Source organism: Neomonachus schauinslandi, chromosome 6 (genome assembly GCF_002201575.2).
Source record: "Neomonachus schauinslandi chromosome 6, ASM220157v2, whole genome shotgun sequence".
In the NCBI taxonomy this organism is placed as follows: Eukaryota; Metazoa; Chordata; class Mammalia; order Carnivora; family Phocidae; genus Neomonachus; species Neomonachus schauinslandi.
This window is the reverse complement of record NC_058408.1, coordinates 29,146,023-29,163,713: the sequence shown is the minus strand read 5'-3', so window position 1 is coordinate 29,163,713 and position 17,691 is coordinate 29,146,023. Positions and strand designations below refer to the sequence as shown.

The following is a 17,691-nucleotide window of genomic DNA, read 5'->3' as shown; positions in this document are numbered from 1 at the left end:
GATGCAGGACTCGATCCCAGGACCCTGGGATCATGACCTGAGCCGAAGGCAGACGCTTAACCATCTGAGCCACCCAGGTGCCCTAGGCACTGCAAATTTAAAAATGCTAATCAGTTAACTAAATAATATTTTGCCAAAAATTTCGGAGGAACCTCCTGAAGGACATACCTCCATCACACAGAACCTTCCTTAAGGCCGGTGGGATACTGTTTACTTCCTTTTATTAATACAGAACCTAATGGTAGCAGATATATTTTCAAGTATGCTGTGTTCACAGGGTTGCAGTACAACTTGGCTTCCTGGCAGACTGTCATCCACAGCACAGCCTTGCACCCAGTGTGACCTGTACGTGTGATGATGAGGGTTTCATGGCCCATAATGGGAAAGGACAGACACTAACATTTACAAACAGTCCACTACTTGCCAGGACCTATTCCTACATTTTTCCCATTTAATGCTCAGGGAGTCCATGAGGTGGGTAGTACTTTTCTTTCTGCTGATGAGGAAATGGGCAAGAAGACAGCAAGCAACTTGTCTAAGGTCATTTGGTTATTAACTAGCCTCGCTGGGATTCATAGTTCAAATGTGTGAAAAATGCGTCAAACTCCAAAGCTCATGCTCTTTCCACTACAGCACATGGGGATAAAGCTATTCCAGACAACCAACTGTGAAGAGGCAGAACAATGTTGAAAGAAAAAAAATCTAAGTGGTTGTCATAATAATATTATTATTGGTTAGTATTGCCTAATTATTTGTTTGATTTGTAATACCAGTATAACTATATATCTATAACTATATTTATATAGGTATATATATAACTATGATGTAACTAGTATAACTATTATCAAAGCAGAGCTATTATGGCAATTTTGAGTCAGAAATAAAATAAGAAGAAAATCAATATAAAATAAAAAAACCTGAGACCAAGAGATAATTCTGAAGCCAATAAGATTTATTAAAGGCATTCTCTTTATAACATTTATCAGTGCACATGATTCTAATAGCAAATATATTTTCATCATTCATTTGAATACTGTATAACAAGTTACTTAAAAGTATAAATATATATATATATATATATATATATATATACACACACAAAATTTTACAAAGACACTAATAGGTTTCTGACCAATGAAGTCATGAGTTTAGAAAGCAGGAAGTAAAGATTAAGTACCAAACATTAAGATGAAAACTACTGTGTTGATACTTTAGAAAGTTCTTCCAAGAAGTACAACGTTCAGGCAAAGTTCTTATATGTACATCGATACTTCATGAAACTTGATAGCAAAGGTGCCACTTGGCAGAACACTGACTATTTAAAAATATGTTTAGCACTTCCGAAAGAATACAAACTCAAATGCCGGAAAGAAAAGGAAAAAAAAAAAAAGAGAGAGAGAAAGAAAATTAAACCAAATTTGCTAACACTGCACCTGGCAACACAGCACATGGTTTATTAACATTGTTCTGTCTACAGTAACCAGTATTATCCACAATCTCTTCCCAGCAAGGCAGTTACCGAATTTATTCATGCTACTCATGTCCGATTTTCACTCGTCAGGCCAAATGTACGAGTGATACCTGCACGTGAAAAGGGCACATGAAGAAGATCTGTTTATTTAAAAGAATTATTCTCCAGGAACTGCTCAATATCACCCAAGCAGAATCACTCAGTATCTTTCCAAACTACACATATGCTTGTGGTCAAAAACGTCAAACTATTTCCTTAATGAAAGATCCCAAAAGGAGAATATTCTCATTGTTACTTGATTCCGAATCAAGGTTTCTTTAAACTGTGATATAGGATAAGGATCTTTAATCTTTACCAAATCCTGTACAAACACTTTCATTACACCTTTAACAAAACAAGCATTATCAAGAAAAGGTCCAGCCCCTGATTTCCTAACCCCATTCAAAAGGGGAGTGTGATTCTGGCAATATTTAATTGGTTTTAAACTATATTCATACAGCCCCATTATGGAACATAGATAACATAGTGAACTACTATATCAGCAAGACATTTTATTAACATATAATTATACTATATTTAGGTAACTACTTCTATTTGGAAAGAAAAGGAAACTGCCCTTGAACACACTATTCAAAACGGCAACCAGTTAACCTTTCAAGAAAAACAGTCTCAGATATAACACTGCAAGTTGAGCTGCCTTAGTTATTACTACATTGGCAATTTCACCATAAACCTCATTGTAGCTGTTTGCAGAGGAGAGAGGGCACAGGCATAAAGGTAACTGATTATTCATGTGTTTCCACTCAAGAGAAAATAACTTATAAGAATTATAGTAACCATTTACAAACAAGCTGAAGAACCAACCAGAGATAGTATGTCAATGTGAAAACCAAACATTTAAAATTCAAGGCAATGAGAAACTGGAGAAATGACCATTCACTTGTTTTCGAACTCCTGATTTCATTCTCCTGCCACCATGTTCCAATACCGTGAATGCCTATTTAAAATCGTCTGCCGAGAAACTTCTGAATGCACATTCTGAAATTGGGATTCCATAATGCTTATACTCTCCATTCCCAATGGAAGGCCACCAAACAGATGTGGACTTCTCTGAAACATTTATGCTGATTTCCTGCTTTTTATATTCTCCTACGTAAGGAAAATTGCCTACCCAGTGTTCTCTCTCTTTCATGGATGGTCATAAAGTGCCTACATATCGGAATTCAAACCCACTGAATCCTAATGGGTGTGCTGTCCTCTGAGGTCACTGCTGGGGACGAGCCATGGAGTTCATACACTTGCTTTGGTACACCTTTATTCCTAACAGAGTCGGTCCTGCTTGATTTAGATTGTTGTCCTTCTTCTCTGGTATTTTGGTTACACGTTTCCCAGGGATTCAACAAATCAGGTCTTTCTTCAGATTCAAAACATAAGAGGAGTGACTTGACTAGAGATTCTAGTCCCCCATGGCCAACTTGAGGTATTTTCTTCTCACAGCTGTCAAGAGAAGTAGAGCGCATGTTCAAGTCATCATGAAGATCCTTGGCCAAGTTGCAAAGACTTTCAACACAATTCTTGAGAAGATTTTTGTCACTGTGGAATCCTAAGCAAGAAGAAAAAGTTCATTAAACTTTTCATTTTTCATGAGGTATTTATTACTCTTCTATGACTCTACGTATGTTTTAGGTCAAAGTAACCCTGTCAAGATAAATCTAAACTACTTAAGATTACTCAGCTTATCTGCTAAATAAATACCTGGTTTTTTAGGATCTAATTATTTAGGCAAAGTACTTAAATATATTAAGTGAGAATACGACCATACAAGTTCCTATATTGGTAATTAATGTCAAGGAAGTAGCATTAATTAGACTTTAGTTAATGAATTACACTAGAAATGAAAAGATGTCTGAGAGTTCTTAAACTATAAAATTTTGATTAATTACAAATTCTGTCTGGAGTACATACCTCTCAGTGCAGAAATAATAATTTGAATAGTTTGCTCTAAGCAATGTTTTAACTTCAGGAATTCTGGTGCAAGATTAACCATCTTCTTCAAATCTTGGTATCCAGAATTTTCTTGTTGTAGTTCAGTTCTGAAACTTTTCTGTAAATAAAGTTAATATTTTTAAAAATATATAATAAGCTACATGACAGTAAGGCTTAGTCAATACAATTTTAATCACCAGAATCTTATCTTCAGGAAAGAGAATGAGTTTACTTTCCTCACCAGTGCTTAGTTCTGTTTCCACAAGCAAGACCAAAATACAATATTAACAATTACTGTTTTTAAAAGAAATGAGAATTTTAAATTAATTTTATTTTTTTAAATCAAAAAAAAATTTTTAACTAAGCTTTATGCCCAGTGTGGGGCTTGAACTCACAACCCTGAGATCAAGAATTGCATGCCCTACTGACTAAGCCAGGGCCCCAAGAATTTTAAATTAATTTTAAATCAAAGTCCAATTGTTATATTACATGGGAATAAAATAAAACAACAGTAGCCTTTATTATCCAATATCATAAAAGATAAATTTATTTAATTTTTTAGAGTTCAACTTTACATATCTCCCATTTATTTTTAAATAAAAATTTTCAAGCCATAGATATTTCACTCCTTTTTGACACATTGATTATATACTGAGTTTATATTTTTCTATTTACTTGTAACATGAAAATAAAATAATTTGTCTAATTCACCTGTATTTTAAAATCTTTAAGCATATTGATTATTAAACACAGTTTTTTAGCCAATGACTATCCCAAGAAAAGCTGACAGTTACTAAACCAGTAGCAGTAAGAAATAGATAAAATAGGGGCGCCTGGGTGGGTCAGTTGGTTAAGCGACTGCCTTCGGCTCAGGTCATGATCCTGGAGTGCCGGGATCGAGTCCCTGGATCGAGTCCCTGGATCGAGTCCCGCATCGGGCTCCCTGCTCGGCAGGGAGTCTGCTTCTCCCTCTGACCCTCCCCCCTCTCATGTGCTCTCTCTCATTCTCTCTCTCTCAAATAAATAAATAAAATCTTTAAAAAAAAAAAGAAATAGATAAAATACATGAATATTAATCAATCTCTATACAATATCTTATCTATTACTAAAACAAATAAGTTACGACATCCAAGAGGAAGTAGCTAGAAAGCTATTATACATGCTTCAACTAACCATGCACAAAGGAGTTATCTGGCTAAGGATAAAAACTGAAAGAAACATATATCTATACTTAAACCTAATGAAATGCCAAAATACACCAAACAAAAGTAAACATTAAAGCTTCTCTTACTGTTTTCCACTCAGCAAACATGTTTTCAAGACATCCAATCAATCCCATGGCTTTAGCTTTCATCTGTTTGGCAACCTATAAAGAATATTAACATATTTTATTATATAATTATTTAAAAGTTTAAAGATCCTAGAACTCTATGGGACGAAATAGGGAAGAATTGTAGTCTAATAAGTCAAAAGACTCAAGTTCTGTTATGGGGACTGCAATTAAATAGCTGGAGTACCTAAATCATGTAAGCAGAATTTCTTTCAAAATAAATTGCACATTGATTCTACATTAAATATAGATACACTGATGTTTGTGATAATTAACAGCATTTTGTCTTAACATTCAAATATCTATAGGAATGAAATTTCCAAGACTCCCTTGGAAGAGGGTGAGGTAACTAATATATCCAGCAAATATTATGCTCTAAGAACTATATATACATTTTCCCCAGTTTCATTAAGATATATTTGACACATAACACTTTTATTAGTTTAAAACTGTACAACATAATGATTCGATATACTGCAAAATGATCACCACAATAAGTTTAGTTAACATCCATTACTTCAGAGTTACAATTTTTTTTCTTGCGATGAGAATTTTTAAGATCGACTCTCTTAGCAACTTTCAAATATACAACATAGTAGTATTACTAACTATCATCACCATGTTGTACATTACATCCCCAGGGCTTCTTTATCTTATAGCCGGAAGCTGGTATTTTTGAACCACCTGCACTCATTTCTCGTACCACCCCCCCCTCCACCCCCCCCCCTCCCCCCCGGTAACCACTAAAGTGTTCTGTTTCTTTGTTTCTATTAGTTAAGGTTTTTTGATTTTTTTTTTTTTAGATTCCACATGTAAGTGAGATCATACAGTATTTGTCTTCCTATGTCCGAGTGATTTCACTTACGTGTTTTATTATATGCTTCTCAATCATAATTCTATGCTGCATATGCAATTGTCTTCCGTTTACAAATAAGAAAACAGATTCCAAGCTCCTAAGACCCAGAATCAGGGTGGGAACCCCCAGTCGCAATTTGAAGTCTTTGCTTTTGTACTGCTCAATGCTGCCCCCCTAAGGTAACTTCTCACTTAATTTCTGCCAGGGGATGGTGTTAAAGAATTTAATTGGCTTTACCCACACAGTTCTTCCCTAGGTCTAACTTAAACTTCCTCTTTGTGGTAAAAGAAAGGAACACACAAATTCTTTTTTTCCCCCTGGCTCCAGCTTTATAATTATAACTCCAATGCCTTATGTTTGAACCCATTTCTATTTCTTCAGATTCTTTGTTTCTAAGAATATGATAAGCTAAAACCCCACCATGACTAAACAGCTGTGGGATATAGAAAATGAGAGAAAGAAAATGAGAGGAAGGGAGGGAGAAGTCTGCATGAAGAGGCCGATAATACGAATTTTATGCCAGACGGGCCTGGCCCTTTAGCTGGGTAAGCTAACATCCGCACCCTGCTCTACTGCGTACTAATAAGCACATTCACATGCATTACTTCGTCTCTGCTTTTCACGGGCTTATTCTATACCCTCTTGCACTTACTCCCGGCGGAAATTCTACTTTGTAAACCGCGACCGATAGTTTTTGAGGGATAAATGGTCCCGCTGCTGGGCACAACCCCAGCTGGAGATGCCTGCAGTGGGCGGTATGAGCCCACTGTCTTCAAAGTTGCATTACAGAACTGAAATCAGCCTCACGTCTCCTGGAACAGGACTAGACCCACGTATCTTGATTTCACGGCAAAATGAGCTCCTTTTGAATGCGTTTTTATTTTAAAAACAAAATAACACGAAGTGAGAAAGGCAAACATACAGAGAGAACAAGCGCAAGCAAGCTGAGGCAGCTAAGATCTGCCGGGCACTGTGTCTTGCATTTTCCTGTCCACTGTTCTTAATTTCACATAATTCTCAGAACAATCTTATGAAGTACGTATGACCATCCTCACTTTTTTTTTAATTTATTTTATTTATTATTTTTTTTAAAGATTTTATTTATTTATTTGACAGAGAGAGACACAGCGAGAGAAAGAACACAAGCAGGGGGAGTGGGAGAGGGAGGAGCAGGCTTCCTGCGGAGCAGGGAGCCTGATGCGGGGCTCGATCCCAGGACCCTGGGATCATGACCTGAGCCCAAGGCAGCCGCTTAACGACTGAGCCACCCAGGCGCCCATCCTCACTTTTTAAATGAAACAGGTGAGGCCCAGGTAAGCAGCTCATGGCTACACAGAAAGTAGGAGGGCAATTTAACGTTCAGTAGTTTTCCAGTTTGGAGCCAGTTTGGGCAGAGATGAACCCATGTAGCCCTTTAGTCTGAGGAAAGGGATGGAGATCCCCTCTGGCTTACATGGAAAATTTCTCCCCTGATAAGGAAACTAGACACACATTAATGAAAATGTTTTTCTATTTTTTTTTTTTTAAGATTTTATTTATTTGCAAGAGAGAGAATGAGAGACAGAGAGCATGAGAGGGAGGAGGGTCAGAGGGAGAAGCAGACTCCCCGCCGAGCAGGGAGCCCGATGCGGGACTCGATCCCGGGACTCCAGGATCATGACCTGAGCCGAAGGCAGTCGCTTAACCAACTGAGCCACCCAGGCACCCAAAACGTTTTTCTAAAAGGAAAAAAAAAATATCTAACTTAGTCGATGCTGTCCTGGAAAGGAGTCAGAGGGGTGGAAGCTAACGGTCCTCCACCTGACTGACTTTCCTAGATCAATCAGTATGTATGTAAATGAGTACCCACCCTAGTGGGGATGAGTCAGCAAACACAATATCCCCCGGGGCAGCTCCATCACAGCTGATGGACTCCAGAAAAAGACAGGAAAGGGCAGAGACGGTTTTAACAAGAAGTTGTTACAACGAGATTCTAGAACAGCCAGGGCTCTGAGACTCACTGCCACAAAGATTGGAACTCATCTTCTGAGTCCCCAATTCACTAATAATAACTCTCAATAAAGAAAGTTAACATGAACAATGATTTACAAACCTGATTTTTGTAGCATGCTGAGTTTCGGAGTCAATCAAGTAGGTAGAATATAAAACCCTGGCTCAGGACGACTGGACAAGGTCCTGCAGCTCAGTGAAATGCATAGGAACACAAATAATTCCTCCCTTGCAAAGTGGGGAGGTTCACCACTGTTCTATGTAGAGCACCTAGTCTCATACATGTGCTGGGAGATTATTTAATAAATAAATGACTCACAACCTAGGACGTAAGTATTATTACACATGACAGGTGAAGAAACAGAGTCAGAGCATCGACTTGATAAATGATCGCTGAAAAATGACAGATAGGTTTTAAACACAGTGCCACCTCTAAGACAGCGACTGGTTTTATGCTTTAATGTCAGTTAGCTGGAGAGGGTGGGGAGGAAGCATATCTTAGGAGGTCACTCAAATCTTTGTTGATTCTGTACCTTGATATGAAATAACAGATGTGAATGCCTCCGGCAAAATATTTAGTTTAAAATATTAGATCAATAAACGGTAGTTTGCATTCTTAAGCGGAAAAGATGAGGAGGAAACAGACAAGCAGAAAGTGAACACTAGATGTCACTGCCATACTCCATTCTGCTCTGGAGTTTCTCCACAGACTGCTCACAGACAATAACTGACAGACCTAGCGAAAGTACAGAACAGAGGCCGCAGTAACTCAAGAGCAACTTGGGGAAATAGCACCATGACATAATGATCACAATCAGCCTTTTCAATAAAAAAAATAATCGGACACAAATTAAAATACATAAATTTGTAAGAATCCAATTTGGTTGAATTAAACTATTTTTTTAAAAGCAACTTTATAGACCATCTGGTACTATATAGAATGTTCTTTTATTCCTCTTACCTCATTTTGGGTACATCGCCTTAAGAGTTCATGCTGAAGTTCCTTTGCTTTTTCTACTCCAGAATCTAATAGGATCTTCATTCCTAAGCCTACACCATCACAAAGAGCATCCATGAAATCCTCCTAGAAAAAGTTTTTAAGCATTAAGTGGAAAACCCAGGTTTTATATTTAAAAATATATATATAATAATTAAGTTATATTTTCTGCTTATTTTAGGACTATAGTAAGTTCCAAGTTTATTAAATTCAACTAAGGCTGGAATAAAAACAGTCTATAAGAAAATCTGTAATCTAGCATTCCGCATATAACATGTAATAACGGATATCTGTCTGAGGGAGGTGGGCTAGATGGGTGATGGGTATTAAGGAGGGCACTAATGATGAGCACTGGGTGTTGTATGTAAGTGATGAACCACTGAGTTCTACTCCAGAAACCAATATTGCACTGTACGTTAACTAAGTAAAATTTAAATTAAAAAAAAAAAAAAAAGAATGTCATCTTAGGACGCTGTGTTGCTAGACTACAGTAACATTCTAATATAATACTATGTTTTCAATGGCATGAATACTTAAAGCAAGCAAATACAAATTTTCTAGAATTGTAGAGTTCTTTATGTGTTGATTGGCTGAGCAAACCCTCCAGAGTAGGTACCTCTCATCAAAGCAAAGATCCAAAAGGCAAAGTGAACCAGAATTATCCAGTACATTTAACCAACTTAGATTGAAACAGGTTTAAATCATATTGCCAAATTATTAAAAGTATGAACTATTTTAAAATAAAAACAGCTTATCACGTTTAGTGATACTATTATCAGAAGTCTACACTGTTCCCTCAGACGAAGTCTTTCAAAACTAATATTACCAAATTACCTGAACACTGGCAGCCTTGTTGCTACTATTTTCCAGAAAATGCAGCTTGCTCCCTTTAAGAACGGCTAACTGTCCCACATACTTTACAGCTTGTTGTACAATTTGGATTATTTTCTTTTGAGCCTCCTTTACCATTGATGAGATATCTGAACAACATCCCTATAAAACAAAAATGGATCAGTATATCAGATACATGAGATTACAAACAGAGGTAAAGAAAAGACCGGAAAAGCAATTTGAAGAAAACAAATTCTGCCTTCATTGATATAGTGACTGTGCTTCATAAAAATCTCAGTTAGAATCAGAAAACATGCAACCCTGTAGCTACTAACGATAATAAAATGACTAGGATATAGCTTCTACCCTCAAAGACCTTACACCCTAGTAGGAGACCTAAGGCAAATATGCAATCAACTAGATAGAAGACAGAAGCAATAAGTGAATGGTCCACACCAAAAAAGGGAAAAAAATGGTGGCTCTTTTTTGCCTTTGAACTTTTCCTGTCCTAGTAGCCACCTGAAAGATGGTTAATAAAGATACTTTCTCTTCTCAGGGGAGAAGAAAGAGGAAAGGGAAGTGAAAGGGGGAAAAACAACCCTTCAACAAAAGGCTTCTACACCACAGTACACATGCCTAAGAGGAATGAGGAGGTGCCCCCCAAGCTTTTCTTTCTGTTACCTGCCAACTGTAGTGATTCTTCAGAATACTTTTCTTGGCTTGCTTTCTGGGCCATCCTCATAATACTGCTACAAGGTAGGAATTCTCAAACCACACTTAGGTAAGAAGTATAGTTACTAAATTCAGTTTTGCCAACTTAAGTCTCTCCTGAGCTTGGTCTAATCTCCCCTTCAAGTTACCTCTTCTCTCCATCCTTGATTCCTTACGTAAAAGATTTCCCATAGGGCTATAGGTCATAACCCCTAAGTTAAGTTCAAAGTGTTCTTCCTAGAGAATGAAAAGAAGGAAAGAAACTACCTACCAGTTACTCTAATAGGTACTTTCTTATAACATCCATCCATCTGGTCCTCTACCTTGCCAGATAGGCACTGTTATTTTTATTTTCCCAATGAGAAAATGGGGAGACTTAAAAAGTTAAGCATTTGCCAAAGGACAGAGAACTAATTTAGCATGCATTCAAAAAGGGTTTCCAAATGCCAATAGTGGGTTTTGGGGTTTTTTCTGTTCCTGAACTGCCTCTAAAATCTAAGAGCCAACTAAGTATATCTCACACTCTCTTTTCCACCACAACCCCTCAACTAGCTTCCTTCTCCAGGCTCAAGCATAATCAGACTCTAAGGTTTTTGTTCCCCAGCTTTGCTCTCTGGCCAGCCTTCCCTTTCATTTTCATGGCTCTATGCTATCCGAGCATTTCCTTCATCTATCACTTCACCCATACCTGTTTGTAGCCCGCCTCTCTGTGCTAGGGTCATTCTCTTTCCTCACTGCTTATATCCAAAGTGATCCTTCATCCAGTGTGAATTTATAATTAATCCAGTAACAAGTATCCAACCGAGCATCTATCATATGATGAGTCCTTGTGAAAAAAGGACTCTTAGCCCCTCTAACTGCCCGAAGGTTACTGCCCATTGAGGTGTGTAGGTTTATAAATATAAATTAAAAGGCATTATAGGTGAAGTACAGGATTATCAGAAAAACAAATAAGAGAAATGCCTAACCAAGTCATGGGGAGACCCAGAAAAACCTCCTAGGGAAGAATAATGGACAATTAAAAATAAACATTTGATTTCAATTTGACTAGTTAGATTACTCAAACAAACATTTCCCAATCCTATCACGTAAATAGCCCACTAAGGAAGTATTTGATACAACTAACTTTTACTACAATAATAGAATGTAGAAAGTCTTTTGGTGGGCACAAAAACATAAGATTTGTTCAAACATTCTGGAACATTTTGTTATGAAGCAAAGTCACCCATTTTAAAAAATGAAACCTATCCCTTTTGGTGTTTTCATATCGGCTCCCCTCATATATTCAAGGAATTCTTTCTTTATTTATTTTTTTAAAGATTTTATTTATTTAGAGAGAAAGAGTATGTGCATGCATGCACAAGCAGGGTTAGGGCAGAGGGAGAGGGAGAGAGAAAATCCTAAGCAGACTCCACACTGAACGCAGAGCCTAACACAAGGCTTGATCTCATGACCCTAAGATCATGACCTGAGCCAAAATCAAGAATTGGATGCTTAACTGACTCGGCTACCCAGGCGCCCCTATTCAAAGAATTCTTATGGAGGAGTTCACTGAAACGGTGGATGACTAGGTATTATCTAATATAAAATTCTCCACTTCTTCTGTAGTAATAGAATCCTTGATTTTCCACTAGGTATATAGCTGTCCAGAATAAAAAGTACATTCCCCAATAATACTTGTAACTAGATATGGTCATATGATGAAATTCTGGCCAAAGATATATAGAGAGAAATGTCATATGGAAATTTCCAGAAACTTCCCTTCTCTTTGGCCCTTCTCTTCTTTGTCACTTCTTCCATCCTGCTGCACTGAACTCAGACAGAGCTCCACCAACATGGTGGACCATGAAATAAAGGGCCATACTTTAGGCTTGGTAGAAGGGTGTACTGGAAGGAGCTTGGATCTCAAGAAGTGGACCAGAGGGGAGCTTGGGTGGCTCAGTCGTTAAGCATCTGCCTTTGGCTCAGGTCATGATCCCAGGGTCTTGGGATTGAGCCCCGCATCAGGCTCCCTGCTCCGCGGGAAAGCCTGCTTCTCCCTCTCCCACTCCCCCTGCTTGTGTTCCCTCTCTCGCTGTGTCTCTCTCTGTCAAATAAATTAAAAAAATCTTTAAAAAAAAAAAAAAAAGAAGTGGACCAGAGCCACCATGCCTACTTCCAGATTTTATATGACAGAGAGTAAGCTTTTAGCTTACTTCTTCTTCAGAGCCAAGTCTAATCTCACTTGATATAAGGTAAACAGAAAAAAATATATATTTTCCTTGCCTGTACACCACTGGGCTTCTCACTAATTCAGCATAAGCTGAAACCCAATACATAACCAGAGCAAGACTTTGCCTTTTTCCCCATAGCCATTATTGAGGACTAGCATAGTAGCATACACATAGTAAAGAGCATGAACTCTAGGCCCAAGACTGCCTGGGTTCAAATCCTAACTCTATCACTTACTGGTTATATATGTAACATTGGATAGTCTACATATCCTTCACCTCCATTTCTTCATTTATAAAATGGTGATTAGTAACAGTATCCAATCCTGAAGTTGTTACGAGAATTAAATGAGTTAATATTTGTAAATCACTGAGAACTCTTAGTGCCTGGCACAGAGGCCATAAACAACAAACAATCATAGAAAACCACAGTTTCAGAATTGCAAAACAGAAATCACTTCTGAAAATCCTACAGATCTAATTTTGGGGAAGATGCAGACAGGTCAATAAATACTTGCTGAATAAATGAATTCTTCAAATGAAAATCAGCAAATCAATTTACCTGCAAAAACAATTGTAAGTAGCCTCCTAGTTTTTTAACCTCTTGTCTCAATTCATCTTCAAGTCTTGCTGTGCTGGTATAAGGCGGAGTATCATTTAGCCAATGTTTGATTAGCACCACAAGTTGCTCAAAAGCACATGTGACCTGGATTGTAAATGCCTGGGTTGCTCGATCAGAAGAGAACACTTTGAAAGAAGAAGGAAAATTACTGGAAGAAATAATCTCCAGATAAAAGAACTCATATATGATCACCATTAAAACACTTTAGCATAGTCAGAAAATGCATGTGAAATGTGACAGTCATTCAAAAGAAAACATAGTGTGCAGAAAATAATCATTCATGTAACTTAATAAAAGCAGTAAGGTTGCTTACAGTTATCTTGACTTTCTTCATCTTGTTCTTCATGAGCTTTGGAAATGGCAAATAGCCCGTGATAAATTTTAAGAAAATTATTAATCAGGCTGTCTGCCATGGTTTTTTCTTCATCATAACTCTGTCCAAGAAAATCTAAGGATGACCCAATCAATTCTTTGCAAATTCCAGGAAGAAAAGATTCTGCTGAACTTGAGTAAATAGTGCTCGATTTCTCCAATAAGCCTATATCAGTAGAAAATAGCCACCTTAAGCCTACTTTTCAGGCACAATATTTCCAAACAAACATATTAATGCAAGCATATTATAGACTCATTGATCAGTAAATTCAAAGTAGGCTACTCTTATTTCAACGTATTCTTATTTCTATAAGCCAAAGTGAAAACACAATTCTAAAAAGGAGTCAATTAATCTCTCAGTGGAATCAACCCACAGGTTAGTAGTTCCTCAACCACAATACAGACAATGCAAATAAACTAAGTAACCATTGGTTTAATCTCCTTCCTTATTTACTTTTTGGGAACACCTAGGAAACTCTGAATTAGTGAAAACAATGGCAGTTACATGAAAAATAATATAAACATAATAAATATAAATATCATAATATAAATAATCTAATTAATTCATAAGCTGAAAGTGTAGGCAATACTAAAGCAAACTATATTAAAAGGAATGTCTCAATAGCTCTATTTTATACTGATTTCTTCTCTAGGCATACTGTAATCAAAATAGGCTAAAGCCAGTGATATGTACAGTTAAGATATCACATCTCTGGGAGACAGACTTTCAGCATAATTTTCTTTTTTTTTTTTTTAAAGATTTTATTTATTTATTTGAGAAAGAGAGAATGAGAGACAGAGAGCATGAGAGGGAAGAGGGTCAGAGGGAGAAGCAGACTCCCTGCTGAGCAGGGAGCCCGATGTGGGACTCGATCCTGGGACTCCAGGATCATCACCTGAGCTGAAGGCAGTTGCTTAACCAACTGAGCCACCCAGGCGCCCCTCAGCATAATTTTCTAAGCACTGTCCAAATCAGAAGTAAATGGAAATAGTTTGAAGAGCTCATATGGAGCCTCTGGAAATAACTTTATACTGGAATGCTAACTCATGAGTATAATGATTCTCATTTAATAAACAAGATTATTTTTTCGGTCCAGTTCATAGGTGATTAAACAGCAAACTAAAAGGAAGGTAGAATAAAGGCAAAGGGTGGGGACTAATAAGGGTCTAGGACAGGGGAGCTTGGCTGGCTCAGTCAGTAGAGCATGTGACTCTTGATCTCGGGGTCGTGAGTTTGAGCCCCAGGTTCGGGGGAAGAGTTTACTTAAAAAACAAAACAAAATAAAAAGCATTTTTAAAAAAGAGTCTAGACCAAAGATAAGAATTTGATTTGGGAAGAGAAAAAAAGAAAAGTTACAAAATGCAAAGCTTGGGTGCCTGGGTGGCTCAGTTGGTTGGGCGACTGCCTTCGGCTCAGGTCATGATCCTGGAGTCCCAGGATTGAGTCCCGCATCGGGCTCCCTGCTCGGCAGGGAGTCTGCTTCTCCCTCTGACCCTCCCCCCTCTCATGTGCCCTCTCTCTCATTCTCTCTCTCAAATAAATAAATAAAATCTTAAAAAAAAAAAAAACACAACAAAATGCAAAGCTCTATCACTGTAGGGTAATAGTATCATAATGATGATAATGATAATATTCTAGTCATCATGAGCAGTTAACAATATATTCTTTGTTTAAGAAGATAATGATGTTAATGCATTCTAAAATCCAGCATCAACATTTTAAAAAGCCTTGCAAAACTCTAGTTAAAAGTATGGCACTTAAGGTGAGAAGTTAGGACACTTGCTCAACTTCCCAGAGCTGCACTGTGCACCATCCAGAGGCCCATGGCTGCCTGGGCAGGTTCATACTAAAGACACATGTGGTTTCTGTTTCCCTCTTTGAAAACTGCAAACAAGCAAAGACCTCTTGTATTTTATTTAATTTTTAAATATGGCCCTTAAAAAAGACAGCTTTAAATTATCCAGAAAAATTACTTTTGTAAAACATCTTACTCTCAAATAATACTGAGTAAATAACTTGATACCACAGATATATAACCTTTTATTATGCTGGTAAACAAAAAGCTGACCCCTTGCTTTGTTTTCCCTTAGATTAAACAAGTAATTATCTTCCTAAAAGGTAATTTTATGATTAAAAAGAAGCTTAATTTATTTTAAAGTCAAGATGAGCTACAGTTTCTTTCCTGACTACTTCTATTCCATTAATGCTATTATCAAATAGATTATTACATTACACGGTAACTTTAATTTTTTGTTTACTAAGGTATATAGCCTATAAAGTGTGCATGTCTTAAGTGTTACAGCTTATCGTTTTTACACGTGTGTACGCCCCCACTTAGATCAACGTGTACGAGGTGTCCACAATGGCATTCCAACAGGTGTCTGTCATTTTGAGCCATTGTTCTATTCTGAACTACTCTGGCTTCTGTCATCATACATTAGTTCTTCAGCTTCATAGAAATATAATCATACAGTATCTACTTATTATCTGCTTGCTTTCACTCCATATAATGTTTTTGGGATTCATCCAGGTTGTTGAGTGAAACAGTCATTGGTTCTTTTTTTTTTTTTTTTTTAAGATTTTATTTATTTATTTGACCGAGAGAGACAGCGAGAGCAGGAACACAAGCAGGGGGAGTGGGAGAGGGAGAAGCAGGCCTCCCGCCGAGCAGGGAGCCCGATGTGGGACTCGATCCTGGGACCCCAGGATCATGACCTGAGCCGAAGGCAGACGCTTAACGACTGAGCCACCCAGGCGCCCATCATTGGTTCTTCTTTATTGCTGTGTAATGACCCACTGCCACCTGGTAGGCATTTAAATTATTACAGGTAGCTAGCTACACACGCAAATTTGCAGTGTGTGTATATATATATATATACACATACATATATATACAATGTATATTTCCCCTCTATAGGAAAATTAATGTTGTAATCCATATTCACATAAAATAATTATGACTGGAAAAATTCCTATAGCTTTTTCTTTTAAACGTTTTTTCACATTTGAATTAGCTACTCCACTAAAAGGCTTTGAAATAAATCACATAGCACACAATTTTAGACATGGAAAGGGCCACCCAGCCCACCCCCTTCACTTTATAAAGAAAATGGAAACTTGTAGAAGATGAAATGATTTGCATAAGAACATGGAACAAGGTAGTAATTGAGCCAGGACTTGATGCTTTTTTCAGTATACAAGAAAATTTGATGAAAAAATACCTGATGAATGGGAAGAATGCAAATTCTGAATTGGGTGGGCTTGTATATCATGTAAACAACCAGAAATTCTTCTATTCTTCATCAAGCTCCTGCTCCTAAAAAAAGATAAACCATAAGATTAGTGGTTATGTACTACATGGAATAATAATATTCAGAATATTCTTGGGGCGCCTGGGTGGCTCAGTTGGTTAAGCGTCTGCCTTCGGCTCAGGTCATGATCCCAGGGTCCTGGGATCGAGCCCCATATCGGGCTCCCTGCTCGGTGGGGAGTCTGCTTCTCCCTCTCCCTCTGCCCCTCCCCACTGCTTGTGCTCTCTCTCAAATAAATAAATAAAATCTTTTTTAAAAAAAGAATATTCTTAATTCTCTAAAGAAAATTGGTATGCAGGTGTGTGTTTTCTGTGGAAACATTTTCATCAAGAAATAGTTAAATTCATTTGGTTTATTAAGCAAGAACTTCACTATTTATAGGTATTATTCTAAGAATATAGTAAATTAATTAAATGGAATACATATTTGTAGAATACTCCTATTTACAGGCTCTAGATACTGTGGTTAAACACAGGAAACATGGTTTCTGGGCTCACTGAACTTAAGGTCCATAGGAAAAGAGAGAAATTAGGCAAATAAGTGCAATAAAGTGATATGTCACGAAAACAGAGCATGCTCTGCTGGAGAGGAACTTGACCTGGCCCAAGGAGTTGGGAGGGCCTCCTGGAACAATGACACTGAAGGATGCACAGGAGTTAGCCAAACGGAGAGGCAGGTTTGGGAAGGAGGGAAGAGTGGTTCGGACACAGGCACCAGGATGTGGGAAGATCCCGTGATAAGAGAAAAGTACGGCGCACGTAAGGACCAAGCGAGATTCAGAAGGACTGCAGTCTAGGACGGGGGAGAGGAGCAACGCGGGGGTAGTGTGGGGGTGTACAGGCGCCAGCCGCCTGAGGCTGACCCTGGATGCCAATTAAGGAGGCTTAGATTTTATCCTGAGAATATCCTGGGAAAGATTCTAAACAAGGAAATGATCTAGGTAAATGAACATTCAAGTAAGCACTTGCTACACAGTGTGAAAAGGAGAATGCGTGTGAAGTGTA

The 17,691-nt window shown here is 37.7% G+C and overlaps 1 protein-coding gene across 1 annotated transcript in view; it reads right to left on the bottom strand.

Annotated features, from left to right (window-relative positions):
• Positions 1-2,669: 2,669 nt before the first annotated feature.
• Positions 2,670-17,691, bottom strand: part of KIF14 (kinesin family member 14) — a 53,737-nt gene continuing 38,715 nt past the window's right edge. Inside the window, exons 23-30 of the mRNA XM_021682484.1 lie at positions 16,598-16,692; positions 13,317-13,541; positions 12,944-13,128; positions 9,464-9,622; positions 8,594-8,716; positions 4,749-4,823; positions 3,437-3,575; positions 2,670-3,074 (exon numbers count right to left, since the gene is read on the bottom strand). Of these exons, the coding sequence (XP_021538159.1) occupies positions 2,695-3,074; positions 3,437-3,575; positions 4,749-4,823; positions 8,594-8,716; positions 9,464-9,622; positions 12,944-13,128; positions 13,317-13,541; positions 16,598-16,692 (1,381 nt within the window). The 3' untranslated portion in view covers positions 2,670-2,694. The remainder of the gene's footprint in view (positions 3,075-3,436; positions 3,576-4,748; positions 4,824-8,593; positions 8,717-9,463; positions 9,623-12,943; positions 13,129-13,316; positions 13,542-16,597; positions 16,693-17,691) is intronic.